Source organism: Penicillium chrysogenum (assembly GCF_028827035.1).
Source record: "Penicillium chrysogenum strain IBT 35668 chromosome Unknown utg000005l_segment0_segment0, whole genome shotgun sequence".
Taxonomy (NCBI): Eukaryota; Fungi; Ascomycota; class Eurotiomycetes; order Eurotiales; family Aspergillaceae; genus Penicillium; species Penicillium chrysogenum.
In genome coordinates, this window is record NW_026622753.1 from 5,386,260 (window position 1) to 5,409,303 (window position 23,044).

Genomic DNA, 23,044 nt, shown 5'->3' on the forward strand with positions numbered 1-23,044 from the left:
TCGCATCGATTTCCTCATTTGTCAAGGTTAAAATTATTCGCCCATACAAAGAACTCCCGACATACAAGATAGAAACTGAAAGACCTACCGTTCCCAATACTGCGGTCTCCCGTGCTGACTGCGGCCAGCCCCGCTGCAGAATGTGGAGTTTGACGGCGCATATCCCTTAAGGCGCCCTATGGGTCTAGACGGTGACAGGCTGGGTTTAATCGTCATTCCAACGGGATTCACGTTCGGCTTCTTGGCTGGTCACATATGTAGTGGATAGCTCTAGGAACTTTGTTCCGCTGTACTTTTTCAGTTGCATATTCCTGTTTATTTTGGTTGTTTTACTTAGATGGAGCTACTCTCGGACTGGGGTTGCCTCGCAATGGTATGTATGTTGTACTATGGATATATCGTCCTCTGTATACGAAGCACGGAGCACGGTGTCCGGAGTAGGTATTCCTTGGCGAGCATATCAAAATTGTCAATTATCAAGCTAACCAAGCTAACCAAGGCTGAGAGACCCCTTTTTTTGTCCTTTCTCTCCTTAGTCTTATTCGGGATTTCCCTCATTCCAAATTCGTTCAGCAACATTGACCGAGTTGACATTTTTGGCTTGCGCCGTAGATAAGGTTGGGGGCAATGCGGGTGAATCACTGCAACATGCAACATGCAACGTGCAAAGAGGGGAATTGGGAAGAGGAGGAGGAAAATCATTTTATTATACAACACCTTCCTTTTTGGCCAATGTTAGCTCCTTCGTTTATGCATATCTCCATATTTTTGATCCACACCAGTCAGGGATGGGGGATAGGCGGGAACACTGCAGACCAGAGCCGCCAACCCTGATAAGAAGATGCTCTCCCCAAGCTAAGCTGGGATAGGAAAAAGAAGGCTATTGGCTGGCCCTCTCGCCCCTCAACCCCTGCCATGTGGGTTGAGCGGGAATAAAACTACCTAAATTATTTAGCTGTTGTTTTTCGGTTTCAGCCCCAATCCTCTAATAGTCAGTGAACGACAGAGTACGGAGTGGTACGCTAGTAGGCTATTCCCGAAATATTGGGTGGTTATTTTCGCATCATAATACTCCGTACACTCTACCTAGGTATGATCTCCCGAGGTTCTTTGTGTTATTGCATATAGCATCCGTGCCACCGGACTTGCATGGCAATCATTGGAGGCGTCAAAGGCGGGCTATTACTCCGAGACCTTTGGGACCCGGATGTAAACTGTTTATTCTAGCCGGGGCGAAACATTGCCAATCCGAAGTGGATGCGATTGTTGGGAAAAAAGCCAACATGCTAGGCGTCTTTTGCTTGGCTCCAGGGTGTTTCTTAGTTTGGAGGGGACCTTGGTTAATGTGTTGTCCTTTACCAAAGTACAGAATGCTTTGAAAGGAGGGGGGAAAGAGTTGAGGCGCAGCACAATTCACGGACCACCTCCGTACCTCTCTGCGCGTATAGTACAACTATGTAACCGGGATAGTGGATTCTGATGGGGCAGACGGAGGATATTGCAGATTGCATCATCCGATGAATTTATTGGAATTAACTGAAAGTGGATGCCAATTTACAAAAATCTTTTTCAAAGCCAATTCGAGTGCTTTAGTCGAACGGGCCCAATATACCGGGATAAAGAAGTGCTGTGTGGGGTGTGGGTATTGTCTCTTTCTGCAGGGATCGGGATTTTCCCAGTAGATTGGTCCTTAGTTGACAGTGCACTTGAGTTAGGATTCTTGAGTCATGTATAAACTTGTCCGCTTTAAGAAACTGGTGGTTTTCATATATATGTCTCATCCTTGGATATTAGGGCTACCAAACCGGGGAACTTCAGAAAAGAAATACATGGTACGTCAATCACCGTTGAGATCTCCAGAACAGGAAATCGTTTCAGCCGTGTAAAATGTTTTTGGCTAAGCTGAAATTGAAAATCCCGCATGGGTTTGGGGGCCGTGGAGTTATGCAAGTTAAGTTGGATTTGGACCAATCACTATGAGAACTTCCAAGGTTATAGGATTCTATTGTTGAGTATCCAAATCCGTCAACTGTACTCTCTGGATCTGCGTTTAATCAAAACAGAGAAAGGAATCAGACAAAGAAAGAAGAAAAGAAAACAAAATATCAAGAAGAAATAGAAAAAGAAAAAGAAAAAGAATCCATTCAACGTGGCTCCCTAGCTCACCCCTGTTCCCTTAACACCACGCTACCAATAAAAGAAGAATCAACACCAGTTATCATGCAGTTATCTCGTCACACATAATAGGGGGGAAAAAGGCTGGCACAAATAAAAGACACAGAAAACAATAAGAAAACAAAATAAATAAATAAATAAATCGAGAGTGGAGAGCCAACTCGGAAAAAGGCAACAGGAAAAAACCCGGCGGATAGACTGGGAATCCGACGTTCGGGAGATCAGGCCTGGATGGGGCGGAAATATGTACCCGCAATCCGGGCTCTCTCGCCCCCGGTCCGGTCACCTTACGGCCGTAGATCGTACTCATACAGGCCATGCATTGAACGAGGCGAGCATGGGCCTGATTCCGGTGTGAGTGGGAATGTGAAAATAGATGCCTCTGGTGACGTCGATGGTGCTCTCTGGTCCTCGTAGTATGCAAGCGATGGCATCTGGGAAAAGAAAATGCGGGCATATATTAGCTGACTGGTCGGCATGGTGAGTAGGCTCAGCGAGGAAAATGTACCGGAAGCCCAGAAGGCAGATGTTGAGAATGGGACTGCGCTTGAGCTTGCTGTTGGCATAGGTCGATTCCGGCCATTGTTGTGTAGCTCATGCTGAATGGACTGATCAGGTCTTCGTCGTAGGCGAGTTTGCGGGATTGCATCGATGGGAGCACGGGGACCAGCGAGGGGACGGGCTCGCCATATTCGGTCTGATAGGCGACTTCACTATAGTTGCTCGGTGCCGTGTGGTAGATGGGGGATTGGGGGTAGGCAGACTGCCGGTAGGTGTCATATGACGACATGGACGGGTATGAGAAGACTGGTGGGGGCGAGGCAGAGAGCTGACGAGTGCACTGCTGGGCGAACATGGTTTGACGGTCCTCGGGGGAATAGTAGTCGTACGAGGCAGCTCGGTCTGACTGCGAGTGAGGTTTGACATCTGTGACTTTTGAGGATCGCTTTGTTCGAGTCTTGGGCGATGGCTTAGGAGACACCGGCTCTGCGTGTGATTGTTCTGGCGAAGCAGAAGTTGCAGCTCGTCTCTCGAGGTCCTCCAAGCGGCGCTTCAGTTTCTTGCCTGTTGGGTTGCGCCGAGTCAGAAATGTAGCCTTAGGATGGGATTTATCTTTTTTTTTTTTTTTCCTTACGATAGTTGCGCTGGGCGATACGGTTTTGGATGCGCCGACGCTCTGCGAGGTCAGAGATCTTGGTCCAGTCCTCGTTTGGGTTGGCGTTTGGGCTGAATGCGCTGCTGTTGCTGTGACTACCACGAGAGCCTGAACGGCCATCATACGATGGAGAGCGATTCATGGTTAAAAGAGGTAAAGGCTAAGAGGAGAGAGATAAGATACAGAATAGAGAATAGAAATAGAAATAGAAATGGGAACAGGGAATAGTATAGTAGATGTAGAAGTGGAAGATGAAAGCGGAGGGATGTGATAACGTTATGAGGCTAAAGACCCGAGACCAAGTGGATGCCAGTATATTTATATATCAGAAGAGGACTTCCAAGGTTAAGGCCATTGATCAGCTGGAATTGGTTTTTCGGGCCTTGCAGCTAAGCCCCGTCGCGATAACCAACTCAGTCCGTGCTCGAATACCATTAGACTCGACCTGCCATGTGCACAAAGTCCCGGTTATTATTTTATTATTTTCATTTCTTTTTCTAATTAATTGCATTCAGGGATCCACGTTCAGCCTCTGGTAATACTGCAAATTGACACTCTTTGGGATTTATGAAACCTCGAATTACCTACCTAGGTACTCAAATACCATAAGTCCATTAAAACAGAGTCAAAACGCCTAAATACCTAACATAGTAGATACCTAAGACACTTGAAAACACCAGTGCTAAAACCAAAACCAAAGCCAAAACTACTAAAACACCGACAGACCGGTCAGTCGCGGATCGGGGGGATCTCAGATCTAACATGTAGCACCAAAGTGGTACGGCGTATGATCAAAATCCAAGACGGTAGGATGGATTATTGGATTTAGGCCGGGACACGCTAAGCAGACGTTCGCTTGGAGGGTGATCCTCATTCGACCTGACTGGCCCGAGACACGATATGTCCAGGGATGAAACGGGATGGACTTTGGGGTTACACCTTGCGTTTTACTTTTTCTTCTAGATATTTATATTCTCACGTGGGTTGCTTCAATGTGCACGGTTACCACGTTTCTTTTTTCCTTTTTTTTGCTGGTTTTTTTTTGCTGGTTTCTTTTTTGGTTTTTTTGACTTCATCTTGGCAACGGACTAAGAGGATAAAGATCTGACTCTTTGGCTGATCTTGAGGATTATTCTGGCAGTAGAGTATTGGAGAGTATTGGAGTGATATCCAAGACTATAGACAACCTTGGAATGAGAGAACTAGGAAAAAAAGACCAAAAAAAAAAAAAAAAAAAACAAAAGCAGTTTGTCTCTGGGAAGTCTAGGTGCCCTGGAAAAGTAGGGCCTGTATTGCCTACAAATACTCTCTAACCTACAATTGGTTCGTTCGTATACATTTATTCATCCCTATGCCTGTACTGGAATAGAGCCACTTTCCTTCAGTGACTCTATAATTAATATCACTTTGCTTTTTTTGGCTGTCTTTGTTTTCTTTTCTTTTTCTTTTTTTCTTTTTCTAATTATTATAACCATTATTATCTTCCTGTAATATGATCTCATTGACGCGCTACCACTGGTTGCCTGATTGGCGGCATCGAGAATACCCAATGGAGGCATATGATGCGCACTAAATCCGTACTCTCCGTACTCCGTCTCCGTACTTAGGAATTAAGGCCCACTGTTTGCCTACAGAGGTATGGAGGTATTGTATTGACTACTGTCTAGCCGGAGATACGCTCAGACACGGATGCTTGGCAGAAATACGAAGTACATCATAGTCCGGACAAGGGGGTTTAGAGGGAAATCCCCCCAAAAAAGAGGCTCTTTTCAGGTAAGACAAACGAGGCTATGAATAGGTCTCTCCACCAATCCGGGAGTTAATAACAGGAATGCAGTGCGTATTACTTGGCTAGTGCGTCGCCCGAAAGTGGTGATTGTCTCCCTATATAGGGCTGAGCTGGACACCTTCTTATTCCTGATCGAGTAATGTCGGAGAGGCATCCCATGACCTCAGTGACACGCTCAATGAGCACAACAGCTCAGGTACCCGGTACATAGTTGACTTCACCGCTAATGCTGTCCATGTCTCCAGTTGGAATTTTAAGAATTGCACAGCCATCCTAGTGGAAACTCTTGCTCCTGCAGGGATTATAGCCACTCACATATCATTCTCGTCCCCGGATGCTTGGATGGGTTGCATTTTGAGCCTTCTAATAACAATCTAGAAGAATGTTCCTGGCGGTGGACTATCATGCAGCCCCCGACCTTGCTGTGTCCGAGATGCACCTCCCATGGCACACGCATATCTGCGGAATGCCTCGTCTTTTCCCCCATTGTGCTTTACTCTCTTTTTCCTTTTTTATTCTTTTTCATTTTTTTGGGAGTCTGGTGTCACTCGAGGAATATCAATGACGGCAATCTCCGAGCCTCTTGCGTCGTGCTGGCACGTTGTTCCCGCTTTGGATTGTTACACTAAACGTGAAATGGACCGAGTGCGAAAGTCCATCGTAGTGCACCTGCTGGCCATCTTCATCCTATTTTGCTTCAAATGGATTCTTCCTAGGCACGTCGGACAAGGCGTCCAGTGCTAAAGCTGGATGCGATCAAACACAATCTCCGAATGGGAGTCGATGGCTGCAAACCGAGCATGGTTAGAATGTCCAGGTTGTTGCTTTCTTCTAAGTGCTCGAGTCACACCACAAACCATTCACTTAACTTATCCAAGCTTGCATTGTACTATGTTTGTCCTATACAGGTCAACAATAAGTCCGGGAGAGAATAAACTCTCGCCGTGGGTATCCCAAGATAAGAAGCTGGCCAGTTCCCAGGCCACACGGCCTTCCCACCAAGTCCGGTTATTTCCCGATACAATAGAATTCATAAAAGCCTTAATTGCAATATCCCTAATAAGCCGAGCACTAAATTTAGCCTATGAGATCGAACAACCCCCATTGTTATCCATGCGGAACATCCTGAAACGCCTGTTGTGTCCCGCTGCGATTACAATTTTTGCCCAATCTGTAGCCAGAGGGCGTACGGACTGAGCCTGAAACCTTCTCTAGTACAGAGGAAGCCCGTCTGTTATTTCATTTTGCTTTCCCCCTCGATTGACTCGCCGCGTCTGGGTTTCGCCTCATCCCACGTGGTCCACGTGCTGCATGTCGCCTATTTTACCTTGTTTTCGGTCAAGGCGCAGCTGAATATCTGCCGTTAGTCTAGGCTGTACTCCGTAATGATGTGATTCATCCACCCGAACTATCAATTCGAGACATTGATTGGGTCTTTTAGCCCTTGCGAGGAGATTGGCTTGTACGTCCTAACTCTAGGGTTTACCCTCAGGTAGCATATGGGGGGAAACATGGAATTTCGTAGAAACAGGCAGGGTTATGGCAACGGGTGGCTGACAATCGTCAGCACTGTGTTCATACAAGGTCAAGCCGGAGTCTAACTAACCTGTCCGAATTTTCATCCATGTGCTTAGAGGTAATGCGTTTTGTGGGTTGGCAGCACCATCTATGCTTGGTGCTAAATCTGTCGGTTGACATTGAATGAAGGTTATATCCGTCCCTGCAAGAATGATCTAGGGTAAAGATTTCTCTGAACAATGGCATAGATAGAGTTACCTGTCTCGGGGGGAAAAAAGGACTGTTTTCATGAAAAGTACCGTTCTTCACCGTTTAGATTTTGATCACCGTGGCTTTGGCTACCAGTTCTGGCAATCAGCGTCCTGTATGAAGCCAGAGGCACATGACTTTTCTTACTTCGCCACCCGAATAGTCTATCTCTTGAACGATATTTATGTAAATGAAACACTGAATATCGAAAGTATCAAAGCCTGCCAAGTAGTAACCGTAATCTGTGAGGACGTACCTAGATGTGCGAAGAATTGACGATATGTCAACCAAACAGACTACGACATTATATCTAGACTGTTGTCAATCTAATACCTCTAGCGGATCAACGGCCAAACTCTGTCGATCGAGCGGGTCATATTTGTCTTAGTATGGTATGTGGTAGATGGCATAAGGCCTCTTCTTTTGCTACAATTTGAAGATTCTTACTTTCACTGTATCTATAAACAAATGCTGTATTGGTTCTTCTTCCCCTCTCTCGGTAAATCTGATATGAGTCATCGTGTTATACGAACAACCTTGGAAGTTCCGCACTGATATATAACTACATTTCATGGCCTACGATCAAATACATAGCTTGGCATATCTTTGCCAAGGTCTGAACCCATTGAAAATCATGCAGTGGCTAGTACGCTACAATGGCACCCATATTGTGATTATGTGCCGAGTACTCCACGTCACTAAAGGCTGTTTTATATCCGCGATGATAGAACCAAACACCCCATCAAAAATACCTCTAATAAAGTTGAATCATGCCTTGGGTGATGGGAACATAGGAGTCTACCATAAAGCCGGGAAATCGCGATCAGCGAGCAATCCGTCGCCCTGGAGCCGTTTCATTTTTACTACCCTCAAAAAAGGGGCTTGTTACTGCAAGCGTTTTTCTCAATCGATATACAAGGGACATCCCAATGACGCAATGTTCGAATAGCCTCTGCAAATCCCGACTGCAAACCCCGTTGTGTGTTGCTATACTACGACTTGGGGTGAACCAGTGCAGTTATACTGACTTGACGAGGTTATATTTCCCCCCTCAGCAATTGGGGCGTGTCAATCCCACAGCATGTGTCACTCGGAGTATACACTATATCTCTACGGGATTGTGGACTCAACGAAAGACTGAAAATAGCAAAGGAAATTTTCCTATATAAAGCACCAAGCTCCAGATGAATATGTAAAAGACTCCCGCTGCTGTCTGGTAGCTTCGGTACCTCAAATATCCAAACAACATGCAAAATGCAAAACTGACCAAGAAAATATCGCCTGAGCAAGGACTTTTTAAAGCCTCTGCGGCCACACAAAGTCTGGGCACAGAAGCCCTTTATCTGACATGTCTGTCCTAGATCACAACACTGACAGGTTGTTAGTATATCGTCATCCAGGTTAAAAAAAGAGAGAAAAAAAAGAAAGAAAGAAAGAAAGATTGATGCCAACTTACCTCCAAGGGTTCTTCTCGTCACCGTATTGGATACGCTCGATCCAGTTCTTCATCTGAAGAGCAATCTCACCAGCCTCCTCATCCTCCTTCAAACCACACTCAACCATCTTACCTCTGTAACTGATGTTACGAACAGGACTGACGATGGCAGCAGTGCCAGCACCGAAAACTTCGATTAGGCGGCCCTCCTCGGACGCCTCGGCAACTTCGGACATGCGAATCTTGCGCTCGGAGATGTTCCAGCCCTGGGGGCCGAGTCTCTCACGGGCGAGAGTCAGAACGGAGTCACGAGTGACGCCCTCCAAGATGGTACCGTCAAGAGGAGCAGTGATAAGCTCCTTCTGTCCGGTCTCCTTGTTCTTTAAAGCAATGAAGAGGTTCATAGTGCCGACCTCGGTAACATATTCTTCCTCGCCGAAGAGCCACAGGTTCTGCTGGAAACCACGGGATGCGGCCTCGAGCTGAGGCAGAATACAGGGGGCATAGTTGGCTCCGAGCTTCTTGTCACCAACACCGCCGGGCCAGGCGCGGACGGCGTAGTCAGTGGCCTCCAGGGAGATGGCCTTGAAGCCAGTTGGGTAGTAAGGACCCACGGGACTGGCAATGACATACAGGAGGGCGGATCCTGGGGGGCCAACTCCCAGGGTCTTCTGAGTACCAATCATGGTAGGCCGCAGGTACAAGGAGTAACCGCGAGCACTATGGAGGTGAGCAAGGATGTCCATTTGATGTACGCAAGATATACTCACTCTGGGATGAACCGACTATCGAGCTTCACAAATTCTCCAATAATCTTTGTCAGTGCATCGCCGTCCACTGTAGGAAGAGCAATGCGCGCAGAAGACTTATTTAGACGTTCCATGTTCTTGTTGGGGCGGAACAGACGGATGCTGCCGGTGCTGTCCTTGTACGCCTTCATGCCTTCGAAACATTCGAACGCATAGTGGAACACACAGGTGGCAGGATCCAAGCTGAGGTTCTGGTAGGGGACAATGCGAGGTGCGTGCCATCCGTCGGTAGCCGTCCATTCCACGGAGAGCATATGATCTACAATCGCTTCCAGTCAGTGCCCGAAAGGCAACAAAGCGCAGAAATTCCCTTACCTGTGAAGTACTTGCCAAAGACAAGATCCTTGGAGTCCATAGGCTCCTTCGGTGTGGTGGTCTTGGTGATAGTTAATTTCGAAGCGTCAAGACCTGGGAGCTGGGAGGCAGCTGCCGTGGAGGCGCTGAAAGCTCTCCGCCATGCCCGGCTGGTGGCAGTATCCTGTGAGGAGAGGACGCGGGGCATTGCAAGCCCGGTCAGTACCTGTCGGCGAGCCAATTGGTGGAGCGACTTCATGACTGTGGTGGTGTTAGGAATAATCCAAAGGGCCAGCCAGGGGCGTAGAGTGGAGAGAGTGTCAATTGAGTCACTGGAACAAGTATAAACGTACTGAGATCGACGAGGTCAACGGGGATTTATATCACAACCAGAAAGATGACTCCGCACTAGAACTGTAATATCTCTGCGGAGCTCGACAACAACTCCGATGACTCGGAAGCCCCAGATGTGAAGTTCTGCCACCGCCCTCCTGATAAAGAATGTAGTTGCCGTTTTGGCCAATCAGCGACTGCAAATCGGAGTTGTACGCCGACTTCGGCTCCTTTCGGCTCCCTGCGGTTTGTATCGGTTGCCGGAGCTTTCAGTAGGGCTGAAGGCCTGAGGCGCCCGCCAAGAGTTCATGGCAGACCTCGATCTATATGGACTGAGAAGGGTACCTAGTTCCACAGGAGGACGTCTAGAAGCTCTCTAAGCGTAATACCGGAAGGTTGTGGCACAGGCACTAGGTATGGGGATTGATCTGCGCCATCGTAAGACTTCAGACATCTGATCCATTCGATTCAAGATTAATTATATTCAAGATGGCACGAAATATCTTTTTGAGTGTCTTTCAAATGTCCTTTTTGGATTTGACTATCACGTTCTATTGAGAGTTCAAGCCTGTTGCGTCGGCGATGAAAATCGTAATGCCTGAGGCACCAGTGTACATATTGATACAATCACGTGATGGTCCGATACGAAGAGTTGTGTTATCGAAGATCAACCTGAGGTCGTGTTGCGCGGGATTATTGACCAAGTATGCAACCCGCGGATAATAATTTTTTAAGCCTTTGAGCTAATGCTTCTGACTTTGTTAGCCACCAAACTCCAACCTCGACTCACCTCCCGTTGATACTCTCTAAATTCCACTGTGTTGTTGAAAATAAACATGTCTTGTGCTGGCTACACTGTGACGACACTGTGAAACGAACGACTCCCTTCATTCCGCCGACTATCGTGCCAACCGATTCTCGTCTGCGGCATCATTCACCATGTTCTCATCTGCGCTCAAGTCTTTCAGCTCCAATATTTCTGCCAATTACCAAATCTCACCTAACCCCACCGTGTACTCCGGCCCCTGGAAAATCCACGATGCAAAGAAAAAGTCCACGGGAACGGCGGCGTCGGTGTTTATCTTTGACCGCAAGTCTCTAGAGACACGCTCTAGTGGATTTGGGAGAAGTTCTGGGTCCTCCCCCAAGAAGCTACAAGACGACGTGATCGAGCGACTTAAGCGCGAAGCAAGCAATCTCGCGCGCCTACGGCACCCATCCATTCTTCAGGTGCTCGAGCCTGTGGAGGAAACGCGTAATGGTGGTCTCATGTTTGCCACGGAACACATCACCGCCTCGCTTTCCGGGCTGCTGCTAGAAAAAGACGACCAAGAGAATACTACACGCGCTGGTTCGCGAAGCAGCCGGTATGTGGTTGAAGAGGCTGATGGGACCCGGAGAAGAAGAGATATGGAGATTGATGAGTTGGAAATCCAAAAGGGACTTTTGCAAGTTGCTAAGGGTCTTGAATTTCTCCACGAGTCTGCGGGCTTAGTGCATGGAAATCTGAACCCGGAGGCCATCTATATCAATGCCAAATCAGATTGGAAGATCTCTGGTCTGGGATTTGCGGGGCCTCCAGATTCTTCTGAAAGTCGTTCATCGCTGCCGCCATTGGCTGTGTCTGAGGTTCTCTATCAAGAACCAAGGCTTCCCGCTTCAGTGCAATTGAGCCTTGACTACACGTCGCCAGACTTTGCGCTGGACTCCAATGTATCGTCGGCTGCCGATCTCTTTTCTTTGGGTCTCGTCATCATCGCTCTGTACAACTCTCCGCATGCCTCTCCTCTACAAACGAACGCAAGCTTGTCCACATATAAGAAACTGCTGAGCTCTCCGTCTTCCACTCCGTCGCAGAACAATAATTTCCTCTGCTCGAAGCCGATTCCCAAGGATCTAGTGTCCCATGTCCTACCAAGGCTTATTACGAGAAGGCCTGCCCAACGCATGAATGCTCGAGAGTTCCAACAATCACAGTACTTTGACAACGTGTTGGTTTCCACTATTCGGTTTCTGGAATCCTTGCCAGCAAAGAATCCCAATGAGAAGTCTCAATTCCTGCGTGGCTTACAACGGGTACTACCTGATTTCCCTGTTTCTGTCTTGGAGAGAAAGCTATTGGGGGCGTTGATGGACGAATTGAAGGATCGGGAACTGCTTGCGCTGATATTGCAAAATGTGTTTGGTATTCTTCAGCGGATTCCCAACGGACGCCGTGTACTCCCAGAGAAAATCATCCCTCGTCTGAAGGAAGTCTTTGGAACTGGTTCGGGCAAAGGGCCTGCTGAACGAGACTCAAAGAAAGATGCCGGTCTCATGGTCGTGCTTGATAACATGCGGTTGATTGCTGATAATTGTTCAGGGATGGAGTTTAAAGATGGTGGGTTTCGTCAATGGAAACCTTTAGGCCTACATCTGACATTTCTTTTTTAGATATTCTACCCCTGATTCGTCTCGGGCTGGATTCGCCCACTCACTCTTTGGTGGATGCTTCCCTCAAATGCCTCCCTGTGATGCTCCCAGTTCTTGACTTTAGTACAGTCAAGAATGAAGTATTCCCTCCCATTGCTGCTACTTTTAGCCGCACTAGCAGCCTTGCTATCAAGGTTCGTAGTCTGGAAGCTTTTAGTGTGCTTTGCGGTGCCTCTGCAGAAGTTTCAGACGGGCTTGACGATGATTTGTCTGGAATCCAGGCGACTAAGCCAAAACCAGCCAAAACCTCGATATTGGACAAGTATACTATTCAAGAAAAGCTCGTCCCGTCTCTCAAGGCGATCAAGACCAAAGAGCCGTCGGTGATGATGGCATCGTTGAAGGTGTTTCGTCAAGTTGGAACCGTCGCAGACTCCGAATTCCTGGCTTTGGAAGTTCTGCCGGTCCTCTGGAGTTTCAGTCTCGGGCCTTTGTTGAGCCTTAAACAGTTCAATGCCTTTATGGCTCTGATAAAAACTCTTTCAACGAGGATTGAACAGGAACAAAGCAAAAAGCTGCAAGAGCTATCCTCTGGCGCTGGACCATCCGGTTTCCAGAATGGCGCCGACGAATTTTCGCAGTCCGCCACAGGCCTCAGTTCGCCCGATGCGGACGGCGGTGCTGGCAGTTTCGAGCGCCTTGTTCTTGGGAAGAAGGCATCTCCTGCGAATGACCAGGGTATAGATATGTGGGGTAGTATGGAGCCAGCCAAGCCAGCCACACCAGTGGTTCCGACCATGTCACCTTCATTCTCTTGGTCTTCAATCAATGCAGGCACGGCACACCAAGCGAATGCCTTAAACCAGCAGTTCAATATTGGCTTCCGTTCCATCACTCCAGATCAGAAACTGGGCTCTTTCCCGACTCTTACTCCTGCTCGGCAAGCTTCACCAGTTACTCAAGTCTTCCCTACCATGCAACCCTCATCTTCTACCTGGGGAGCCCCAGCGAATCCTAATCTTCGATCTCACACCGGCCCACCGGGTCAGTCTTTGGGGTCCATGCCGACTATGACACCCTCGAATCATACGTCCGGGCCAACGGCGCAACCGGCACCCAACTACTCCTCATTCTCGATTCCCCCTCCTCCTGCAGGAAACATGGTGACCAATAGCACTATGAGACCACCTCCGATGAACACAGCCAACAGATTAACATCTTTCCAAGGCACAGCTGCGACACCGCAACAGGGAACCCAAAAGCAAGGGTTGGACAAGTATGAGAGTCTGATATAAGGACAATTCTTGTTATTTTCAGCTGATACCCCTTCTTATTGCCTGTTATTGCTACATATTTCTATTATTGCACATTCTCGGTATAGTAAATAGTCACTGCAACAGTTGTAATTAAGCAAAGTGACAACGAGAACAATCAATTACCTAGGTAGCAAATCAAAACGGTGCCAAGCAAATGTAGATCGGAACTCCATTGGTGATCCGACCGTGGCAAAGGAAACACGTACCTGATTGGTGCCTCTTCATGATATGTCATACTTCGTCGTGAAGCCCCTCCGTATGCACTCTATGCGTGGCATTGCGCGGAGATCCGTGTTACCTTTGTTACCCCTCCATCGAATCTCGCGCCTATCGACTCCCCGACTGGCAAACACATTCTCCTCGTATTCTCATCTAACCCGCGCCGCCATGGACGAAAGCATCAAACAGCATTACTTAGCTGACTCCCCTCCTACCGTGGTGAGACTGGAAGTCAAGTCACACTTCGATACCCTCAAAGACCAAAACTTGAGGAAATATGCGCACTTCATGAGCAGGTACGGTGTTCCTGCGATACACCCGCCAATACCACGCCTTCTAAGAGCTCTTGGCAGCTAACTTTTCTGGAATGTATACAGAGCCGCATTTGAGGGCACTCGAGTCACCCTGCGCCAGGTTTCCCCCGAGTCCGAACCCATCTACGACCTCATCCTATCACTGTACCATGCTTCCAATGGCGACTGGAACAGCCTCGCCCAGAAGACACAAGTCAGCTCCGATGATCTCCGTTTCTTCCTTGAATATGCGGGTCAATTCTTAGGCAACTGCGGAAATTACAAGGGCTTTGGAGACTCGAAGTTCATTCCTCGGCTGTCCGCATCTGCATTCGAAGCTCTGTCATCGGCTACTGCGGAGACGAAGGCGGCTTTCCAGAAGGCTAGCACCACTGGAGGAGGGATATACGAGACCAGTGAAGAGTCGATGATGCACCTCGGATATCCCAAGCACGGGCACATGACCACCTACTACCCCGATTCCCCGACAATCTCACAGGAGGAAATCACAGCAATTGGTGACTTGATGGAGAAGAAGGGACTTGCGTTAGAGAACACTAGAATCCGGAAGACATCCTCGGGTGATTTCGAGCTTTTGATCGCATCTGGTGTTTCGTCGCCTCCTGTGAAGGACCGGGACCTCGGCGATGCGGTCGCATTCGAGCTTGACGGAGACCTGAAGGGAAAGACGCTGCGTCTTGTCTTCGGTGACCATCAGGAAGAGATGGCAAAGATCGCGCACAGCATTAAGCAGGCGGGACTTGCTGCAGCAAATGAAAACCAGAAGAAGATGTTGGACTCATATGCTCTTTCATTTGGAGCTGGTTCAATCGAGGCTTTCAAGGAGAGCCAGCGCATCTGGGTTAAGGACCAAAAGCCAGTCCTGGAGACGAACCTGGGATTTGTTGAAACATACAGAGACCCCCATGGTGTGCGCGGAGAATGGGAAGGCTTCGTTGCTTTGGTATGACACGTGACGAGTTTATATCTACTGCTGTCTCTAACATTTTTAGGTCAATCTGGAGCGCACCAGAGCTTTCGGGACGCTGGTTGACAGTGCCGAGAGCATGATTCCCAAGCTGCCCTGGGGTACGGACTTTGAGAAGGACAAGTTCCTCAGCCCCGACTTCACTTCATTGGAGGTCTTGAGTTTCGCCTGCTCGGGTCTCCCAGCTGGCATAAACCTGCCTAATTATGATGACATTCGCCAGAACCTTGGCTTCAAGAATGTGTCCCTGGGCAACGTTCTCAGCGCCAAGGCTCCTAACGAGGCTATTCCTTTCGTCGCTGAGAGAGACCAGGAAGTCTTCCGCGCATTCCGCGACCCGGCCTTTGAGGTCCAGGTCGGCATCCACGAGTTGCTGGGTCATGGAACTGGTAAGCTGCTGCAGGAGACAGCGCCAGGGAAGTACAACTTCGACATTGAGAACCCACCCATCAGCCCCGTCACCAACAAGCCCGTGTCGACCTGGTACAAGCCTGGACAGACATGGAGCTCGGTATTCGGTTCAATTGCTTCGTCATATGAGGAGTGCCGTGCTGAGTGCGTGGCCATGGTTCTTGGCTGCGACTTTGGCATCCTGAAGATCTTTGGATTCGGTGATGGCAAGGAAGACTTGGCCGGCGAGGCCGGCGACGTCCTGTACGTAGCCTACCTCTCCATGGCTCGCGCAGGTTTGGTCGCCCTCGAGTTCTGGGATCCGAAGACCCAGAAATGGGGCCAGGCACACATGCAGGCTCGGTATAGTATTCTGCGCACCTTCCTCGATGCCGGTGATGACTTCGTCAAGTTGTCTTACAGCAAGGAGGATCTCTCTGATCTGGAGATTCATCTTGACCGGTCCAAGATTTTGACTCACGGGCGTCCTGCCGTGGAGAAGTACCTCCAGAAGCTGCATGTGTACAAGAGTACCGCAGATGTTGAGGCTGGTAAGGGCTTGTACGACGATATTACCTCTGTCGACAGCTGGTGGGGAACCACCGTTCGTGAGGTTGTTCTGAAGAACAAGGTCCCACGTAAGGTCTTTGTACAGGCCAATACTATTCTTGAGGGTGACCAGGTCAGCTTGAAAGAGTATGAACCGACTCTCGAGGGTCTGATTCAGAGCTTCGCAGAGCGTAACGTCTGATACGACTTAAATAAAAATATCTAAATATTGAAGTGCACAAATGAAATGCACATATAGCGCGTATCTCTCTCCCATGGAAGTCGTTACATATACACATAAATATCCTCCCTTTTTATCTCTTTTATCTCTTCTCAGGGGCGTCTGGACGATGACTTTCGTTGTCATTGCCTAGATGTGACTACCCCTATTCCACACCAAACTAGTCATACCAACAGTTAGATCATGATTTCTCTACCAAGTCACACTTGATTCTTTTTGTTTTCCTTGTGATCCTCATAGTAAGTATCCGAGACATGGTTTTAAGATTATCCATGTGGCGTACATAAGTATGTAGGTAGGTATATTCCAAGGTTATACAGACTATGAAGATGATCTTCGAGTTTGATAATGAGTATTCCAGAAAAACTAAAAAGGAAATGGTTCCTATACGTACAATACTCTTGAATTCTTCTAACGTTAGGAACAAAAACCAAAAGATGGTCACAGTCATCAATGGATGGCATGAAATGAGAGATCAATAGGAGGCGGTTTTGCGGGGGACCGGCTGGAAATAGGTCTAAGCATGGGCATACCTAAGGTTACCATGACTTCACTACGCTGTAGACACGTCTAAATTCATCCCACAATAATAATGGCCTCTAGGAAGAGGAAACCCACAGTTTAAAACTAAAACCAAAACAAACTAACACGAAATCACAGAGGACACGGCACGTGCCAATGTCTCGATGGCTAGTGAGGCGCTCGGACTTACCGCCGTCCCAAGTTGATCTACCCGTCTTCCCCAACCTCTTAAGCGCTCTCTTTCTCTAACACTCAATCACTGCGAATCTAGCAGATGAAGCGTATATCTCTTTTACTCATTTTGGAGACAAAGATTCTTTCATCCTGGTGCTGAAAGTCAGTCATTGAATTGGAAAGTTGCCAAGACTCTTGAACACAGCGACTTGGACGAGACTCGACCCAGATCAGTCGCATTGCTAGACTAAAAGTCAGCATTTTATCATTTTTGCTTGCCCAAATCAGCCTGTCTGACGTGATTCAGGCGATAATAGAAACCACGGTGTCGCGAGAAACGCCGCCGTCGGACCCTTCAACCACGGCGTGTCCGCCTCATTCAACGGACTCCCTAGAGGAGGACGACGATTATTACACTGCACCCCCACCGCACTCCCCAGCATCAGCGTCGAGTTCCTCACCCGCATATCCTCCGCCGTTTTCATCTCTTGTCTTCTCATCACTTCCGGACACCAATCGCCCATATAAAGTTACTGAACCTGGACCAGCTTGTCCTCCAGCCTTAGCGCCTCCAGCGCCTGTCGAGGAGTCGCTCGAGCCGGCCCCATCTTCGGCAGTTGCTGACACAAAAGCGTCTTTCACTGAACCAAAAAACGAAGGCTCGTCCGACGACGGTGAACCACCACCGCCATACACAGAAGGCTATAGTCCACTTGAGTCATTCACCTACGTGATGGCTGCTGCAGGAGGCGCCTCCAGTATCATAACCCAGGTTCAGCAGACTGGGGGGCCGCCAATTAACACTCTTGGTGGTGTGTTTGACAATCAAATATGCTTTGTGTGCTTTTCGCTAACATGTTATAATAGACATCGGTGGAGATGAACACGTCGGTCTTGATCTTCGGTAGGATCGCGCTTCATTCATATCTCAATTATGCATAGTCTAACAAGTTGATAGTGGTACGCGGTTCACCCTTTCACGGGATGAGCTGTTGACTTTGCCTGAATTCGTTCTGCTCTCTCTTTTCCCCAATGGCCTCCTCCCAGATGGACATGCCACAAATGGTTTCCATGACGGGGATGTATTCCCGGTTGACGTACGCAAATCTCTATCTTGAGTATCAGATTCTTTCTGACAGATATTATCTAGTATGATCCGGTCTCACTTCAGTACATGCTGGATTTCTTCCGAACTGTTGCCCAAACCATCCCCACATCTCTGCCTTCCGGCTCAAACTCACCAGACATGGAAATGTCGGATCCCATGCAGGGATCAGCCCGTGACATGCTCCAGGACCGTGCTGGCATCATTGTACTCCGAGAGGATCTCGACTTCTATGTCATTCCCCCTCGCGCCGACATTGGGCACGATGAAATGCTTGAAGTCAAGCGGGGGGGCGGGTAGGTCGTTGTTGAAACAGAACGGCATCTTTTCTGGACTCCGCAAGAGCGAGGAGATTGGATCAACCGAACAGCATCTTATTGAAATGCTGACAGCCGGGTGAGTTAAACTCGATATTACAATCGTGGGCCAATGCTAATATATAATGTAGAGGATTTGATCGTGCTGACCAGTGGGGCCACCGTGCCCCGGAGCCTAACAAGGCAGTAATCTGCAGTCTTGCACTGGCCAAACTCCGCACCGATATCCGCGGAGACCTGTCAAACAACAATTCCGTGGGCATGGCCCAGAAGCTTCTCCTGTTTTGGCGCAAACCTGCCCGCCGCTGCTGGTGGGAGGGCATTGAGCTGCACGACGTCGAGGGCGTCGAGGGGCCAGTAAAGGTCTGGATCCGGCGTGTGTGGACTTTGGAGATGGTAAGGCCCCAATCCTCACTTAAAACGCTTTATAGCTAATCCCATCGCAGAGTGTTATTGGGCTCCGCTGATTTCTAATTTTTTTGTTTTTCCTCTTTTCTTCTTTCCCTTGCATGTGCGATTATCATTCCCCCGGCCTTGTGCCTCGAAGTTTCGACTGTTATTTTTTTCCTAAAGTTGCATCTAAATATGTCTGCAACAAATATTCAACCTTCCATCTTACCGACAACAGCGCTGGCGTACTCAGCAGTTTGGGTGTTCTCCTTCCTTTCGGTGTATCCATTTTCTAGTCTGATTGGTAAATTTCTTTTCTTGTGAATCAGTTAGGTTGGCTGTGGAGATTGAATATATAGTGCAGGTCTAGTTGGAAATTGTAGCCTTCCCTCACATTCCGTTTGCTTGTTTTGGATTTGAGTCTGTTTTCATACCACAATGAGCCCTTATCCAATACGTACATATGTAGCTATGGCTTAAGAGAAATGAGAAAAGGCCAGTGGGTATTGATGACTTTTATTGTTCATTGATACGCCCATTGATGTCTGCGTTGTCTTACTATGATGGTTTCCAGTCGTGCTGGCCTGAGGCATTAATCACATGATGCCCTCCTTGGAATGGGACTAGCGTCGGATTGGGCAAAGTCGCGCAGAATATCGATCTCAGAGCCAATCTCTCCAACTGGATCATATCTGGATGCCTTTGACGCGATCTTGATTTTTGTCACACATTTACTTTATGCTGTGGCATCTTACAAGTACTCGTTGTTAAACTTTTCGCGCTTGGGCCATTCTCAATTGTGCCTCACTGCAGTGATCAGCCCTTCGAACATCGAGCTGATCAAAACAATCGCAAGCTCTCTCTTCTCCCGCCCATACCTCGAAGGGGCATGTTATTGTGCAATTGAGTCGCCAACATGTCCCCTCTCCGAGGCTATATCAGTTCCTATCCCCCGCGCATGCGCCAGTATGGAAACGCGTTGCTCACACCTGTCAATCCTCCGTCACAGACCGGCCCGACTCCGCGCACCACGAAGCGTGGTACCACAGCCATCAATTACGCAGAAGATGGCTTTGATGACGAGGATTTTGATGAGACCGATGGGCCCCGGCGGCCGACGGGACTGAGGAGTCTTCGGCGTGAAGAATCCGCTACCGACAAGTTGGTGCCCTACTCAGAGAAGCTGGGCAAAGAAGTGCATGCGCCGGTGGAGGTGCAAGGCCTCTTTCGCGAGTGGATGATCAAGAGAATGCTGCGACCAGCGTATGTTCCCTATTGTCAGGACTGATGTGGCCATTAACGAGAGCGGCCTCTGTTTTCCCTGTCTATCCTTAAATCTGGCTAACATACAGCGTGGTGATTCTAGGTGTGCCGATCAACTGCAGATTCAAGCGCAACTCCCCTTGACACTCGTTCCTATCCGAATTGACGTTGAAGTCCCCGCTCATCAACCCCTTGAGCCATTCCCTTTCCCACGCACAGTCGTGGACCCTAGCATCAATCAGACTCTTCCTGCGTATCGCAGACCTGACCCATTACCCCCGTTCCGTATTAAGGATACCTTCTTATGGAACCTCCACGAATCACTCTCCACGCCCGAAGAATTTGCTATTGGATTCGTCCGCGATCTTGATCTCCCAAATCCTCAAGCCACGACCATGACCATCAGCAACCAGATCCGGCAACAGCTGGAGGAATACGCTGGCGTTGCTCTCCATCCACTCTTCCAGAGTACAGATGCGGGTACTCTGCCCAGTGCTCCGCCACAGACTGAACCGTCAAGAGACACGTCGACGACACCAGCTGCCGCCAATGTTGGGACACCTGATAACCGGCCCGATGTGACGTCCACTGTGACGGTGACCAAGGAAGCGCTGGTAAACGACAGCCTTTTGAACCCAGATGACGCATATCGGTGCTTGATCACCCTCAACATCAACCTGCAAAACAAGCTTTACACAGACAAATTCGAGTGGTCTCTACTACACCCACCCGGAATGGCTGAAGAGTTTGCGCGTATCACTTGCGCAGATCTCAGCCTTGGTGGTGAATGGGTTAGTGCGATTGCACATGCCATATACGAGGCAGTTTTGAAGTTCAAAAGGAAGTCTGCGAAAGCGGTGCTCTTGTCAGCGGCCTCACCGGCTACGGCAACGAAATCGAGAATTTGGCAGCCAACGGCGTGGAGGCTGGCTGGCGTTACGACCCTGAAACCATTTGCGATGAGTGGCAACCTCAGGTCGAGACACTGTCAAAGGAAGAAATCGAGCGGAGAGAAGGTGACCGTGAGCGTCAGATCCGACGTCTGCGCCGAGAAACAGCTAGGTTCTCTTCTACTACGGGAATCACACCTGAGGTCTCAAGGCAGACCAGTGGCAATTACTTCGAGGTAGATAGTGAGACTCCTCTCGGACGTGGAGAAAGGAATAAGCGCAAGCGCCGATTCCGGAGCTTGAGTCCTACAGGCAGAAGTGGCACTCCTGGTGGCCGGGGAACTCCTGATACCGGATCAGGGGCTGGGTACGGTGGCGGCGGTGGGACGCTTTCCGAATGGTATGTGGCTGCTAGGCATATCTACATCTCACTGGAATATTCACTAATGAATTGTGCCTACAGGGAACGCCAAAGCTGGAGATGCAAGAACTGTGCGGTGTGGGGCACAGCAGTTTGGGCTGTGCGCGATGGTCCAGATGGCCCACGGGTAAGTGGTCACTCTAGAATGTGTGACCAACTGTTTCTAACCATCATGTCTAGACACTCTGCCATAACTGTGGCCTGCTCTATGAGCGGGATAAGGTTGCACCGGAATGGTCCAAGGATCTTCATCGCCACGACGTTCCCGTCGGCCGATATGGATAAATTTTCAACGGGATCATTCCTTGCATTAATGTACTATCTTAAGCTTCAATGACCTACTTCACGCCATTTCCTATTTCTCCGTCTCCTTCCCAGCCATTTAATCCGCTATTGTTGCACCTTTCTTTTACCGATCTCGGCGCCATGGCGCATCGCCTTCTGTTCCGTTGCAGGCATCTACTCTCGATTTCCATCTGCAAAATCTAGGGGCGTCATTGTCATTGTGAATCACCATAATTTTTTATAAATTTTTTTCCCCTCATCACTCAACGTTTTTCCTGCCTTCAATGCATGTTCCTTTCCCAGGATGCTGAGAAGACAGAGAGCTACCAGGAACTAGAGTAGACATCCATTTCAATGTGATTATACAATGATACGCTACTTATCTACCTAGGTACCTAGGTATGTCATTTGGAGCTTCACCAGTCACCCAGAGAGGAACCCTGGGAGAAGAGTTGAAGAGGAAAGATTGGGGAATTGAGGAGGGGGGGATTTATATTCCCAACAGACGCACCTTCCTAGAATGAAACATCCCGTACTTTCCTATTTGTCCTTTATCTCGTGACATGCAAAACAAATCGTCTTGTGGGATGCACCTTCCTAGCCTCACACTTCTGTTTTACCTGTATAGGTATTTGATATTCTGGAATGGCCTTTTGGGAATGACCTTTTGACGGTAACTTGGCGCCTTCCTTCCAGGTCTACATACGCATATACGTATATAGGTATAGCCATAGACGGCCCACTGGCAGCGTGTCTCGTCAAATCAACCTTCGAGGAACTTCAGAATATGGTCAAACCCCTCAGGTTCCTTAACCCAATAGCCGTCACCCTCTGCGCTAGTGAACTCCTGCCAGTCGACACGTACTATAAGCCTCCGCGAAACTTGACATGCCTGTCGTCCCAGCTCCACAGGTACCCATGGATCATCTGATCCATGACTTAGAAACATAGGCGTAGATAAAACAGAATTATGAACAGGCTGATCGGAGCGCGATATCTCAGCAATTTCATCAAAGTAGAACCCGGATATTAGACTCTGTGACTGAGCGCTGCCAGGAATAAGGGATAGACCGGATAGTAACCGCTCTAGCTGCTGCGCGAATGGCAACCAACCACAAAAGCCTAGTAGACCACCTAGTGGGACTTGGATCCGGCCCGTCGCGGTTGCAGCCAAGAATGTCCACGAAGCAGTTGCCATCCCCTGGCGTATGCCTCCAAGATAGATGTGGGGAAAATCGCCCATCTAAAGGTCGAGCGTCCCCCTCGAGAATACCGAGGATGTGTAAGACTGACTCTCTTATTCCGTCTTTCTGTAGTTCCTGTCGTTCGTGGATATTTTCTAGGGTAAAGTACATCCCAGGAGTTCCTGAGGTCCACGGGTGTCCCAAGATGACAAATCCGGTCAGCCTCGATCCAAAGTGGAGCCCTGGAGAGATAAGCATGTCATACGTCATCCCAAGTCTGGCCACTTGCTTCCCTAAGAGGTAAGACATTTATTAAACCTCGAGAGC

General features: G+C 48.7%; 7 protein-coding genes across 7 annotated transcripts; 4 read left to right on the forward strand and 3 right to left on the reverse strand.

The window, feature by feature from the left end:
- Window positions 1–2,462: 2,462 nt before the first annotated feature.
- Window positions 2,463–3,473, reverse strand: N7489_010447 (bZIP transcription factor; the record flags this gene model as incomplete). Its single annotated transcript, XM_056716196.1, has 3 exons — window positions 2,463–2,609; window positions 2,684–3,240; window positions 3,311–3,473. 3 exons carry the CDS (start codon window positions 3,471–3,473, stop codon window positions 2,463–2,465), a joined length of 867 nt encoding a protein of 288 aa, XP_056563818.1.
- A 4,771-nt stretch (window positions 3,474–8,244) lies between these two features.
- On the reverse strand, window positions 8,245–9,684 carry N7489_010448 (branched-chain amino acid aminotransferase, cytosolic; the record flags this gene model as incomplete). Its single annotated transcript, XM_056716197.1, has 4 exons — window positions 8,245–8,257; window positions 8,344–9,042; window positions 9,093–9,390; window positions 9,447–9,684. 4 exons carry the CDS (start codon window positions 9,682–9,684, stop codon window positions 8,245–8,247), a joined length of 1,248 nt encoding a protein of 415 aa, XP_056563819.1.
- A 1,013-nt stretch (window positions 9,685–10,697) lies between these two features.
- Window positions 10,698–13,465, forward strand: N7489_010449 (putative protein kinase Scy1; the record flags this gene model as incomplete). The annotated part of the gene is made up of 2 exons (XM_056716198.1): window positions 10,698–12,138; window positions 12,192–13,465. The coding sequence occupies 2 exons, from the start codon at window positions 10,698–10,700 to the stop codon at window positions 13,463–13,465; spliced, it is 2,715 nt and encodes a 904-aa protein (XP_056563820.1).
- A 249-nt stretch (window positions 13,466–13,714) lies between these two features.
- On the forward strand, window positions 13,715–16,127 carry N7489_010450 (dipeptidyl-peptidase III; the record flags this gene model as incomplete). Its single annotated transcript, XM_056716199.1, has 3 exons — window positions 13,715–14,001; window positions 14,083–14,962; window positions 15,012–16,127. 3 exons carry the CDS (start codon window positions 13,715–13,717, stop codon window positions 16,125–16,127), a joined length of 2,283 nt encoding a protein of 760 aa, XP_056563821.1.
- A 2,222-nt stretch (window positions 16,128–18,349) lies between these two features.
- N7489_010451 (putative general stress response protein Whi2) lies at window positions 18,350–18,751 on the forward strand (the record flags this gene model as incomplete). The annotated part of the gene is made up of 3 exons (XM_056716200.1): window positions 18,350–18,363; window positions 18,416–18,680; window positions 18,731–18,751. The coding sequence occupies 3 exons, from the start codon at window positions 18,350–18,352 to the stop codon at window positions 18,749–18,751; spliced, it is 300 nt and encodes a 99-aa protein (XP_056563822.1).
- An 839-nt stretch (window positions 18,752–19,590) lies between these two features.
- N7489_010452 (putative RSC complex subunit Sfh1) lies at window positions 19,591–21,533 on the forward strand (the record flags this gene model as incomplete). The annotated part of the gene is made up of 5 exons (XM_056716201.1): window positions 19,591–19,937; window positions 20,041–20,728; window positions 20,779–21,227; window positions 21,291–21,375; window positions 21,429–21,533. 5 exons carry the CDS (start codon window positions 19,591–19,593, stop codon window positions 21,531–21,533), a joined length of 1,674 nt encoding a protein of 557 aa, XP_056563823.1.
- A 763-nt stretch (window positions 21,534–22,296) lies between these two features.
- On the reverse strand, window positions 22,297–22,731 carry N7489_010453 (Phospholipase/carboxylesterase/thioesterase; the record flags this gene model as incomplete). The annotated part of the gene is made up of 1 exon (XM_056716202.1): window positions 22,297–22,731. One exon carries the CDS (start codon window positions 22,729–22,731, stop codon window positions 22,297–22,299), a length of 435 nt encoding a protein of 144 aa, XP_056563824.1.
- Window positions 22,732–23,044: the final 313 nt, after the last annotated feature.